The sequence below is a fragment of the Mesoplodon bidens genome, assembly GCF_964165515.1.
Source record: "Mesoplodon bidens genome assembly, chromosome: 14".
Taxonomy (NCBI): Eukaryota; Metazoa; Chordata; class Mammalia; order Artiodactyla; family Ziphiidae; genus Mesoplodon; species Mesoplodon bidens.
The window spans coordinates 12,106,802-12,120,805 of NC_138170.1; the positions used below are offsets into that span (position 1 = coordinate 12,106,802).

General features: G+C 40.8%; 1 protein-coding gene across 1 annotated transcript in view; it reads left to right on the forward strand.

The window, feature by feature from the left end:
- The window catches only part of CKAP2L (cytoskeleton associated protein 2 like), a 31,491-nt gene that overhangs the window by 9,786 nt on the left and 7,701 nt on the right, over positions 1–14,004 (forward strand). The window contains exons 4-6 of the mRNA XM_081254865.1: positions 764–2,010; positions 5,612–5,819; positions 11,090–11,245. Of these exons, the coding sequence (XP_081110991.1) occupies positions 764–2,010; positions 5,612–5,819; positions 11,090–11,245 (1,611 nt within the window). The remainder of the gene's footprint in view (positions 1–763; positions 2,011–5,611; positions 5,820–11,089; positions 11,246–14,004) is intronic.

The following is a 14,004-nucleotide window of genomic DNA, read 5'->3' on the forward strand; positions in this document are numbered from 1 at the left end:
CTTTCTGAGTAACTGCGTTCAATGCAGACGCTCCAGAATCCACAGTGGCCTGTCCCTGTTATTTACCATATTAATTCTAAACACCCCTCCCTAGCTTTAAAAGTTCTCTGCAACCTAGTCCTACCTTTCTTATCCAAAATTAAATCACATGACTGAAATACTTATTTGTTAATAATGTACAATCTAACCTTAAAACCCTTTCCTGACTTCACAAATGTGACTGACTTTCTGCTGAGATGTTAGGTACTTATTCAGAACTGTTCCAGACTATCTCAGGACTCCCAGCATCCACCACATATCCATACCACTGATCTCCAGGATGAGACAAAGTTTCTTGAGTGACACTCTGACCTTTACAAAGGCAGTGTTGTTTTAAGAAAACTAGTGTAGCAACACAAAGTACTAGGAGGAACTTGGGAGGTACCCTAACATAAGTTTATTATGTATGTATCTTTCCAGAGTCCCTAGAAGGACACTTCATTTGGTTATAATGGGCATTCAGCAAGTACTTGTTTGATGGGGCCAAATTTATTTTTTTTAAACAGCAATTTTTATGTGTTCACTGCATCTCTGCTGAATTCTATCAAGCTAAAAGATTCTAATATATTTCTAATAGGAACTCCAGTTATAAAAATCATCTATTAGTGAGTCTTATTTTCTCAGGATTCAGTTTTCTTAAATGAAATTATAAACACAATAACTAGTTTTTAGTGGACTGTTGCTATGAGTTTACTTTTTTTTATATCTTTCTCTGTCTTTTTAGACTATTAGGCCTAAAAAGGATATTACCAGCCATGTTGCTTTGCCTGTCAAAGCTACAAGACCCATCAGCATTAAACATCAGTCCAGACCTGCCAGTATCGCAGGGTCCCAGAGGCCAAAGTTGGAGCCACCAAAACTTCTGGGCAAAAAAAGGCTCACTTCAGAATGTGTTTCTTCTAACCCAAACTGTAAGCCTTCCGGAAGTAGTCAACAACAGCATGAATTTGGATTATCCACTACTGGAGAACTGTCAAGAAAAAACATGGGGTCGCTTAATATACAGGAATTGAAAACTAAAAAGCAGCAGGTAACACAACAAGGAATTGCTAAATGTACAGACTCTGTGGACAATACCCATGTTGAAAATGAATCCTTGGGTAGCTGTCTAAAAGAGATGAATAAAGAGAACTTACCCCAAATCTTACCAGACTCTGAGAGGAAGCCAAATCCTGAATTAGGCACCGTAAGTAAGCCAAAAACTAATCAAACCAAGAGCAGTATGGCTCCTACTAAAGAAGTCTTGGGCAAAAGGTCAGTGAATAGTGCTGTTCTGAAAAAGAGAGTTAATAAACAATTTCTTGAAGAAACACAAATCAGGATTCCACCAGAGAAGTCTCAGCAACTCTCTAGAGGAACAGATCTTGCAAGACCAGGGGGAAAACCCCCAAAAACAGTTTCCTCTCACTTTGTCCAGACACTTAACAGGACTCAGGCATCAAAGAAAACAGTGGTTAAGGACATAAAGAATATAAAGGTTAATAGGGGTAAGTATGAAAGACCAAATGAAACTAAGTTACAGTCATGCACTGTTACTGAACAGAAAGTAAAACATGGCAAACCCAGCACATACCCCAAAGTGCTTCAGAGAGGATGTAACAACAGACATCCAAACACAAAGCAAGATCGTAAACCCACGCAGCCTTGTTGTAGACGTCGGACATCATATGTACTGCAAAAATCAAAAACCATAAGCCAGAGGCCTAATTTGACAGTTGGCAGCTTTAACTCAGTCATTCCAAGCACCCCTAGCATAAGAGCAAATGGAGCCAAAGGGAATAAATGCAACAACAGCTGTCAACAAAATGCACGGACTTTGGACTCCAAGTTGAAAAGGGCTCTTCCCCAGAACTGTTTTCTAAACAAGACAGCTCCCAGAACTCAAGCTGGTGGCACAACCATAAATGGAAGAGGACTCCCAAATGGGGCCCAAACTAATCCAAATAAGAAGACCACAGCAGAGGATCGAAGGTACTTTATTTTAATTCCAAAATTTTGCAAATTAAGATGACTAGGCAAATTGGCAATCAGGAGTGCTAAAGTCAGGAGATGGGTCATAAATAATGGCTCCTGAGTAATTTTTAGCTGTAACTCTGCAAAAAAGACAAAGCAAATATGAAGACTTGCTAGAGCTGGGTGGTACATACATGTGTTCAAATTGTTCTCTGTAATTTTCTGTATGCTTGAAATAATTTATTTTTTTAAAAAGAAATTGAAACAGAATAGTTGAATAAGAAGTAGAGGTTGCAGAGGTAGACCATTCATGCAAGAAGTGCCCTGCAGGGACTGAACAGCAACAGAAGAGGCAGGGTAGGAGGAGCCAGAGTAGTGAACTTACACCGCTAGGAAGTGCGGAAATGGTAGTCCCTTGTCAAGCCAACTAGTGTGAAATCCAAAAAGTTATCAGAGAGGAAGGAGCAGGAAACTTCTCTGAGTCTGAGCAGGCCAAGTTTTGGAAAGTACGCTAAGGCAGAGAGAAGTAATCAGTTCACATACAGAGTTCACGTTAGAAGTCAGGATCTCAGGCTGCTGGGAGTTAACATTAACATGTGTGATGCTTGAAACTGAGCCAAAGGATTTCATACACTTTCTGAACAGGACCAGACATATTCTCATGATGTGGTGAACCTCCCAGGAGAAGCACCTCTGTACACATGATTAGAAACTAAGGAGAATAATAAGGAGAATAAGGAGCAGAAAATAAGGAGATTCCTGGCAAGGGCAAAAGCAACGTGTAAAATTAGATGGTAGCTAAAAGGTATAGCAGAGTGAAGTGAGGGCAGGATTTATTCTCTGAATACAGACCTGAACACCACTGACAAGCTCTCTGTCCTCCTGAAGAGACAGAAAATAAACAACTTAATTCAGGGTGATGCGATTGAGAGAGGGAGGCTGGGATGACTTTAGATAGAAAGGTCAGGGGAGGTACTTTCAGCAGTGACATCTGGACTGGGAAAAGAACAGTGACAGGAAGAAGGAGGAGTCTTCTGAGCAAAAAGAAAACTGAATGCAAAGACCTTGAGCTGGTGAATGAGGAGGCCAGGGTCCCTACCCTGGAGCTTGCAGTGTAGACCAGATAACAGACGATGGATCCTAAGACAGATTACAGTTGGGCCAAGTTTGATGACAAAAAAAAGGAGGAGTCTATGGAGAAGGATAGATCACTCTCTCATTCCTCGAGTGTTCCTTTAGCACCTATACTGGGAGATACAGTGGTGAGCACACAGTCATAGTCTACTATTATGGAACGTTTTTTCTGGTGTATATATGGAAAGTACTAGAATAATAAAGCCAGGTCCTAGGAATACGTTAGCTTTAGAAAAGGCAAGTTCCCTCTTCATTTATGATTAGAAGCAAGGCTAAGGAGATAAGAAGAATGCCGGGAACATAGGGGAAACACGTGCCAGATGACTCAGCTTCTATCATGAAGCCGGTGAACATAAAGGGGAAGTAGTTAGGGCTAATATAAGCACTGTATAGACTGTGCTGAGAAATCAAGGGAGAAACAAGAGAGTTAACAGTTACTGATTTTCTCAGGGGCTTCCCTGGTGGTGCAATGGTTAAGAATCCGCCTGCCAGTGCAGGGGACACGGGTTCAAGTCCTGGTCTGGGAAGATCCCACATGCCGTGGAGCAACTAAGCCCGTGCGCCACAACTACTGAGCCTGCACTCTAGAGCCCGCGAGCCACAACTACTGAGCCCATGTGCCATGACTACTGAAGCCTGCACGCCTAGAGCCCCTGCTCCGCAACAAAAGAAGCCACCGCAATGAGAAGCACGCGCACTGCAATGGAGAGTAGCCCCCGCCCGATGCAACTAGAGAAAGCCCATGTGCAGCAGCGAAGACCCAATGCAGCCAAAAATAAATAATTTTTTAAAAAATAGGTACTGATTTTCTGGAAAAAGCAAAGCTATAAGGACAGCAAAGCGATCAGTGACTGCTGGGCGCTGGCATGGGTGGCAAGGTTGACCACCGAGGAACACAGGGGCATTTTTGAGGGTGTTATATCTCGATTGTAGTCACAGTCACATTATTTCATGCATTTGTCAAAACTCACAGAACTGTGTACCAAAAAGGTGAGTTTTACTGTAATTAAACACTTCTTGCATTCTAGTGGAAAAGATAGAAAATCAACATGTTGATTAAGACAGAATAATTACAGAAAATTACCTCTTCAAGGAGTTATCATTTGAGCAGAGGACTGAAGACAGACAATACAAGACCCTGAGGGAGGAATGAGCTTGGGTCAAGTAACAGAAAAAATGCCAGAGCTCCTGGAAAGCAGTGAGTGGGGGGGAGAGTGGTGTGACATGAGATTGGAGAACTAAGCAGGAACCAACCTGCACTGCACCTCCAGCCACAGAGAACATTTTGAATTTTATTCCAAGAGCCATGGAAAGTTCCTGGCCCTGACTGGTTTACGTTATAAAGATCACTAGCTGCTGTGCACAGGATGAATTTGAAAAGGGTTAGAGTGGAAGGAAGGAGATGAGTTAGGAGGCTGCTGCAGCATTTCAGGCAGAAGGTGACAGTGATCTGGACAAGAATGGCGGTAGTGGAGATAGAATCAATACTGATTATATGATGATGTGTTGGATGTGGGGAAAAGAAAGGACTACTCAAGACAACTCCTCGTCTTAGGCCCTAGCAACTGGGTAGATTGGGGCACTGTTTACCAATGTAGGGAAGGCTGTTTGGGAAAAGATTTGGAGATGAAAATCAAGAGCTTTGTTTTGAACACTATTAAATGTTAAATGCCTGCCAGACATCAAATAAAAGATATCAGTTAGGCACTGGAGTTTACAAAGTTTGGGACTCTAGAGAGTGATCTGGGCTGAAGTGTACGTTTGTGAGTCATAAACATGTAGTTGTAATTTAAAGAAACTGAAGAGCCTACATTCAGACGCTTGGGCCTCCATGTCTTGGTGCCTCCTTCAACAGTAGTCTATGGACTGCCTAGGAGCAGGAGTGGAGAGTGAACAGTGTGGGGAGAGCAAGGATTAGGACTTGGCACCATCAGAGACAAGCTACTTAAGAAAAGAGCCCTGAAATTATTGATCTTGTTGGGGGAAGAGGGGGTCATGTGTGGTAGGAGAGGGCTAAGGACCTGGGCAAAGTGGGTCACTTTGAGTGGCCAAGACCCTACTGAGGGCAGAATACAGGTTTGGTGAGTCTGGTTGAGTGGCAGATACAAAGCTTATGATAAGAGAAATGGAGTGCTGAGTTAATGATCTCAGAGATGGAGGGATGTCTTAGGACAGCAATTGTCAGGAGTAGCATACAGGTAAAAGTTTTCAGAGAAAACTATTGAAGAATAATCAGGAAGTTAAGGAGTTTGAAGACTGAGATGCTAACCACCTGTTGTATCCGACTAATCTGTCTGGCATCTGCCTTCTGAAGGGTGGGGGCAACCAGTGCTTCCAATACCAATTGGTAAATTATTTTTAAAACATTCTCCTGACTTTCTTGTTGAAAGTGTTCATTGATAATCTATGCATGTCATACTTTAGAAGCTTAACCATGTACCAAAAAAGACCCCTAAAACCATCCCCCTCTTTAATTGTATAACAGGAGACAGTTGGAAGAATGGCAGAAATCTAAGGGGAGGATCTATAAACGGCCTCCTATGGAACTTAAAACAAAAAGAAAAATAATAGAGGAAATGAATATTTCATTCTGGAAGAGTATGGAAAAAGAAGAGGAAGAAAAGAAAGCACAACTTGAACTATCCAGTAAAATTAACAACACTCTGACAGAATGTCTGCAGCTCATTGAAGGGGTGAGTGAGAACAATAAGCTCCCAAAGCTTTGCTGAATCATAGAGTTTTTTAAACATTTTTGTTAAATATAGTGTAGGGGAGATAACCTCTGTCTAAGCAGAAATTTAACTCCTCCTTTTAATAGAGAGGAAGGATAGTACTAATAATAAACATGTACTTAAATAATGACTCTTGTATGCCAGGTACTGTTCTAAGCACTTTACTTATATTATTTCATACAATTACATAATGACTATTATGATATTCACTTTACAAATGAAGCTGAGGCACAGAGAAGTTGGGAAATTAACCCAAGTAGTCTGGCTCCAGAGGGATTCAAAAGGAACTCTTGCCTTCTTCATGTATTGAGGTCCAAAGAGTAAACATTTGACATTTAGATATGAAGCTAAAGTCAAAAGGCAAGCCCTCATGTAGAATTAGATTATCCTAAAGTCTCTAGGTAGCTATGAATGGCATCTAAATTGTATCTTGGATTTTGCAGATAAGGATAAAGTAAATGGTAAGCAAAGGGTATGATCCTTAGGATATTCCTTGAAGGAAAAATATATTAATAAAAAATAGCTGGATAGACTTCTATACTAAGGTCCTTGCCTGAAGCAAACTCAGTTCTGTTGTTTGACTGGTAGTATTGTATATCAGCAAAAAAAAGGAAACCTTCAAATTAGGTCTACTCTGGGCAGTTTTTTCATTAGATTCAGTTAAACATTAACTACTTCTCTTTTGTGGAATTAAACTTCAGTTCTTTGTTCTTCCTCTTGTTTTCATTGCATTAAAAACATACCTGAATACATTTTTATTATTAAAAGCATTTCAAATAATACAGGTAAATTACTCCCAGCACTTGCACAGGCACACGCGCACACACACAAGGTACACACCCCAGGCTTCTCCCTGGAGGTGACCACTACTGCCCATTATCCTTCCAGACAATTTTTATGCATTTACTTAACAGTATAAGTATGTAGAGAAATGAAGTATATGGTTTTGTGAGTTGCAATTATTTCAGATTTTTATGTGTGTTCTTTGGTTGTCTTTTCTTGTGTTTTCTTAGTATCAGTATGCTGGCTTTGTCAAATGAGTTGGGTATTTTCCTTTTTTCCTGTGCCCTGAAAATACTTTATTTACAATTGAGATTCATTAGAATTATTTTGTTCTTTGAAGGTTTGATAAGAACTTACCTATAAAATCATCTGGACTTTGGGGGATTTTTTAGAAAACTAGAAATAGAAAAAAATTTTCTATTTTTTCAAATTTTTCCATGGTCATTGGTCTCTTTAGGTTTTGTATTTCTTGAGCCAATTTTAGTAATTCTGTGCCTTTTATTTAAATCAGACTTGCTAAAGATTTCTCTATTCATCTTTTTAAAAGGCCATCTTTGGGGTTTTATTTTTTTCTCTTGCATCAGTGTCTGCATCTATTTTTATGTTTATTTTTCTTTTTCTAGCTTTTTTCGTTGAAAGCTTAGAGCATTTATGTCAGTCTTATTTTATTGAAAATATTTTCAGTGCTATCAGTTTGCCTCTGAATTTAGCTTTGATCACATCCTTCATGTTTGACTCAGTAATGTTTTGTGTCAGTGAGAGTCAAATCAGAAACACAGAAACACAAGGTATCTCAATAGAAAGAATGTAATATGAAGGTTGGTTTCACAGTGTCTTATGTGAGTTTCCTTGAAGCAGACCCTTCAAGGAAGAAAGGGGAACAAAGAGAGGTTGGGGATATCCGAACCTAGCAGCTAGGAGAGACAAACCCTGATGGAAGTGGGACTCCAACTCTAGGGAGGGCATACTACTAGCAATGCTGGTGCCACCGGAGCTGGAGGAGGGGCCCTGCAGGGCTGGGATTCAGACCTTGAGAAAACGATGCTAGCTACCCGGTTGGTGCTTTTGCCTCTGAAGGAGCACAGTGAAGCAGAGTCTGTGAATGCCAGGGAAAAAAGGTAGAGGCTAGAACCAACTGCTGCTGCCAGAGTGAAGGACCATTGCTGGGGTGATGAAAGCAAATGGGAAAGAGGCAGTCCCCTCTCTTCTCCAGCCTTGCAACCTCCCTCTAGTGCCCCATACTGGCCGAGCCCGTCAGAGAACTGCTGTCAGGGCAGAAAGTGATGTACAGAATTCTGCACAACAAAGCAGAGGATAAAAGGTGCGTTGAGAGCTAAGAGATCCTAGCCTAATCACTGACATGTTCTCGTTTTCGCTTCTAGTTTGAGATTTCCATTTTGAGTTCTCCTTTAATCCAAAAATTATCTTAGAAGAGTACCTTTTAACTCCCAGATATGTAGTTGGTTTTGTTGTTGGGTTTTGGGGGGTTCTTTTTTTGTATTTTCTGGGTGTCAATTTTTAATTATACTGCATTATGGTTGGTGAATGTTGACATTTTCTTTCTGGTCTTAATGTCTGATCAGTCTTGGTGAATGTTCCAAAAGTGTTTGAAAAGGATATGTATTCTCTGTTGAACAGAAAATTCTACGTGGGTATCCAATTGCTCTCTGAAAGAAATATGCCAGAGTCTGTCACTGGCACTGTGATTTGTGACTAATAATTTCATTTTGTATTTCTGTCAACATTTACTTTCTGTTTTTCAAAGTTATGTTGTTAGGTACTAAAGATTCATGACTTGCTTTGATATTTCTTTTGTCTGATATTAATCTTGCCACACCTGCTTTGTTGTTCTTAGAATTTGTCTAGTAAATTTTTTTCTATCCCTTTATTTATAAAGGTATGTCTCATGAATACATACAATTTAATTTCTCTGACCAAATCTGGAACTCCCTGCTTTTAAAAAAGTGCATTTAGCCCATATACATCTATTGTAACAATTACTCATATGTTTAACTTTATCTCTCCCACTTTATTTTGTAATTCAATTTACATGAATTATTTTTTGGTTTATTTTCCCTCATCTCTTTATCCAGTTTTTCTTTATTTCGTAACAAAAGCATATAAATTGAAATCACAAAAGAAAGTGGTAAGTGTGAGTTCAAACATGGTATGCAAGTTATATATTCTTCTCATGGTTACTTTTCTTTCAAGTCTTCCACTTGAATTCTAAAGTTTGTTCACTAGTAAATTTATGTTTTTGAATGGTAAACTTTCTGAGTTGTTATGCTTGTAAAAATGTCATTATTTCACCCTCCTGCTGGATTCATAGTTTGGCTGGGGGAAATTTCTAAATCCACATGGTCTTCCCTGGAAAATTTGAAGTTACTCTTTCATTTTCTTTCTTACATCTGGAATTGTTGATTTATTAAAGTCTCATGTCAATCTAATTCTCATTCTTGTATAGGTAATCCTTTTTTTCCCCTTTCTGGAAAGATTTAAGATTTTCCTTTTATCCCTTTTTTTTTTTTTTTTTTCAATTGGCCATACCATGCAGCTTGCAGGCCCTTAGTTCCCCGACCAGGGATCGAACCCACGCCCCCTGCAGTGGAAGCATGGAGTCCTAACCACTGGACCACCAGGGAATTCCCTCCTTGGTTTTCTAAGTATGGGTCTTTTTTCATCCATCTTGCTTAGCTCTCTGAGGACCTTGCAGTCTGAACACTTGTTTCTTTGTTCAGTCCTTGGGAATTTTCTTCTACAGCTGCTTTGAGTGTATGTTCTGCTTTGTTCTTTCTCTACTTTTTCTTCTAGAAATTCTATTACTTGGATATTGGAATTCTTGAGTAATAGATGTATCCTCCAGAACTCTTAACTTTTCTTTTATACTCTTCATTTCTTTGTTCTGTTGCACTGGGTTCTGGAAGAATTCCACAGCCAAATTTTCAGCTCACTGCTTTATTCTTCAGCAGTGTCCATGCCACTGTTCTGCCTTTCTATTGATTCTTTTTCATAGCATTCATTCTAGTTTCATGATGGTAATATTCTCTTATCACTCTGAAGATACTGACTACAGGTTTGTTTGTTTTTTTAACATCTTTATTGGCATATAATTGCTTTACGGTGGTGTGTTAGTTTCTGCTTTATAGCAAAGTGAATCAGCTATACATATACGTATATCCCCATATCTCCTCCCTCTTGCGTCTCCCTCCCACCCTCCCTGTCCCACCCTCACCCTTAGGTGGTCACAAAGCACTGAGCTGATCTCCCTGTGCTATGCGGCTGCTTCCCACTAGCTATCTATTTTACACTTGGTAGTATATACAAGTCCATGCCACTCTCTCACTTTGTCCCAGCTTACCCTCCCCCTCCCCGTGTCGTCAAGTCCATTCTCTACTTTTGCGTCTTTATTCCTGTCCTGACTACAGTACTCTTAAAATGTATTTCTCTTTGCTCCCTCAGCTGTTTGCTCCAGTGTTCATTCTTCTGGTTCTTGAGTTTTATGCCTCTTTCATGTAGTGTTGGTTTTCTCAAACATTAGTGATTCTTTTTTTTTTTGCGGTACGTGGGCTTCTCACTGTTGTGGCCTCTCCCGTTGTGGGGCACAGGCTCCAGATGCTCAGGCTCAGTGGCCATGGCTCACGGGCCCAGCTGCTCCACGGCATGAGGGATCTTCCTGGACCAGGGCACGAACCCGCGTCCCCTGCATTGGCAGGCGGACTCTCAACCACTGCGCCACCAGGGAAGCCCATTAGTGATTCTTGACTGTGAACTTACCCTTGTGTCTTTCCCGTCTCAGGAGAAGCAGGAGGTGCTGCTTGGCTGAGTGTGCCAGTGCCTGGGTTTCTGGGCATGGTAGCTCTTCATATTCCTCCTGGTCCATGTCACTGCGCTGCTCTTGGTACAAGGCAGAAGGGAACCAAACCAGTGAAGCCATTTTCAAGTTCCTTTTTGTGGGATTTAACCCTCTTTATCTTTATATACACCTGTGTGGATCCCCAGCACACACACATATACACCCATGACCCTTGCATACCTTTGCCATCCTTCATTGTTCTGTTAGGGTCAAGCGGAAATTCTGGTCACCATTCAGTGTTCACATTATTTTGAATGTGTAAGCAATACATGAATGGCTGATTACTCCAGGGTTTGGTTTGGTTTGGTTTTGGTTTTGCATAAAAATGTAGAACATATTTCTTACTTTCAACTATGATAAATATTTTTCTATTTGGTCTCTTAATTTAAAATTTAATGATCAGTGTCAAAATTCATCAAAACATGCTATTTAAATGGGTGCATTTTGTATAAATTACTTCAATAAAATTGAATTTTTTTTTAAATTCAAAAAAATATTGATCAGACTGACTTCTGCATACCTTCTATGATAAATATGAGGAGAGAATAACAGCAAGACAGTAATAATTACCTCTGGGTATTTTTCTTTTTTCCAGGGTGTACATTCTAATGAAATATTTGCCATTTTGTCCAGTATTCCTGAGGCTGAAAAATTTGCTAAATTCTGGATCTGCAAAGCAAAGTTGTTGGCAAGTAAAGGCACCTTTGATGTTATTGGGCTGTATGAAGAGGCCATTAGAAATGGGGCCAGAGTAAGTAACTACCTGGAGTGGGTGACTTCTTAACACGTCTCTTTCATATGACTTCTCTGTTGTTTGCAAAATGGCGGTTATGTCATGTAATGTTGAAGCTTCTAATTCACTTCATAAAGTTTATGCAAAATATGAAGTACAATATGTCCTTTGTGAACATTTTAATTAAAATATTTATTTTTGGGGCTTCCCTGGTGGCGCAGTGGTTGAGAGTCCGCCTGCCAATGCAGGGGACGTGGGTTCGTGCCCCGGCCCGGGAAGATCCCACATGCCGCGGAGCGGCTGGGCCATGAGCCATGGCCACTGAGCCTGCGCGTCTGGAGCCTGTGCTCCGCAATGGGAGAGCCCACAACAGTGAGAGGCCCATGTACCGCAAAAAAAAAAAAAAAAAAAATTTATTTTGTAGAATATAGTGTTACATGTAAACCAATAGAATCACTTTCTTGTCAAGCGAATATGTCTCACTTTACACTCATTGTAGAAATAAGCACTTGTGCAAAGTAATAGCATAGAAAATTATAATGTAACGTCAATAGCCAATACTAAGAAAGTCATACCTCACCTAAAGAACCTAAAAATATAGTAAACCCAACACATCAATGTCCATAAATCAATAATTCAGGGCTATTTTATGAAGTAACTTTTAATCCTAAACCCTAGTAAAACCACTGTCTATATATAATTTTTTTAATAAATTTATTTGTTTTTATTTTTGGCTGTGTTGGCTCTTCGTTGCTGCACGCAGGCTTTTCCGTAGTTGCGGTGAGCAGGGGCTTCTCATTGTGGTGGCTTCTCTTGCGGAGCACAGGCTCTAGGCGTGCGGGCTTCAGTAGTTGCGGTTCGCAGACTCTAGAGCACAGGCTCTAGAGCGCAGGCTCAGCAGTTGTGGTGCGCGGGCTTAGTTGCTCCGTGGCATGTGGGATCTTCCCGGGCCAGGGCTTGAACCCGTGTCCCCTGCATTGGCAGGTGGATTCTTAACCACTGCAGCACCCGGGAAGCCCTATATATAATTTTTTTAACAAAGACTGCATTAAATAGTTTCATAACTCTTTTCCCTATATCACTTTCCATGTCATCATATATTCTGCCATACCTTTTCCATGATTGTTCAGAATCAGACTTGTACATGGACATAGTTTAAATAAATAATTTGATAAGGTCTGTTCCATAAGGCCTCTGTTTCCCTCCCCTCCCATTTCCCACTTCTCACTTCCCAGAGCAAACTGAGTATTTTGTTACCTTGATAGTTTCAGATAACATGCTTATATTACTATTTCTTGATTTTTCTCTCTTTAGACGTGATTTGTAGACATCCAACTATACAGGATGAGGATCTAACCTTCTTTCTCACACACACCCACACAGATCCCCAACACACACACATAGACACCCCATCACCCCTGCAGACCTTTACTGTCCTCCATATTTCCATTAGAGTCATATGGAAATTCTGGTCACTATTCAGTGTTCATATTGTTATGACTATGTGAGAAATATGCATTGAGCCATGTGGTATACACTGTGACTACTTTGCCTTTCAAGTATGGTTTTATAATTTTCCTGAAATTATTTTCTTGTTTTCCCTTTGCTTAGTTTTCTGAGTATTTATTATATAATTAATTCCCATACTCTTCTATAATTATCTAAATTTCTCCATACTTTCAAAACATTAGATATTCTATTGATTTCTTTTTCTCAGAGACTTTTCTCCCAGACCCTTCTTGATCTGTTCCAGGCTCGACAGGTTGTTCTTTACCCCTGTCTTTATTGGCTGTCATTCTGGGATCTCCTTTCACCCAAACCCTCAGATTCCCATTTCTTCCTGCATTGCCTGATTCATCTCCAATACTTTTCTTCTCTCACCATTTTTTTTTTTTTTTGGTGGGTAGGGGGTTGTTCTCTATTGTTCATGAAATGCTTTACTCAGATGCCAGTGAAACTGGGCTGTTTCAATATACGAGGTGGATTTTAAAAAGCTTGTTAAAAACTCTGGACACAGATGAGGCTTTACCGTAGGGTGATTTGGCTGAGTCAGTTGACTGAAGAACCCTCAGTATCAGTGTCTTCAGGTCTTCCTTCTAAGACTGGTTATATTCTCTGAAGAAGCCTCATCCAGTCTTCTTCCCAGGAACTAGAAACCAGGCTACCAGGTGTTATGGAGCAGGAGAGAGCTGGGTGTCTCAACCTTCAGCGTGGAAACTTTCATTTATCCCTTTTTTCAGTAGGCACTCCCACCCTCAATCTTGCATGATATCCCCCAGAGACTTGGAGGATACATGCCCAGTGTCCTGTATGGATGAAGGTAGAAGGGGCACAGTCACCAGGCTGCATGGAGTTTAGGGATGCAGGGTGGATTTGGAGGTCTGACTGTATTTATTTATTTACTTGCTTACTTCCCGAGCCATGCTTGTTTGCGGGATCTTAGTTCCCCAGCCAGGGATTGAACCAGGGCCGTGGCAGTGAAAGTGCCGAGTCCTAACCACTGGACCGCCAGGGAATTCCCAGGTCTGACTGCTTTTTTTTTTTTTTTTTTGCTGTACGCGGGCCTCTCACTATTGTGGCCTCTCCCGTTGCAGAGCACAGGCTCCGGACGCGCAGGCTCAGCGGCCATGGCTCGTGGGCCCAGCCGCTCCGCGGCATGTGGGATCTTTCTGGACCGGGGCACGAACCCGTGTCCCCTGCATCGGCAGGTGGACTCTCAACCACTGCGCCACCAGGGAAGCCCCTGACTGCTTTTTGACAGATGCTCAAGAGCCCTC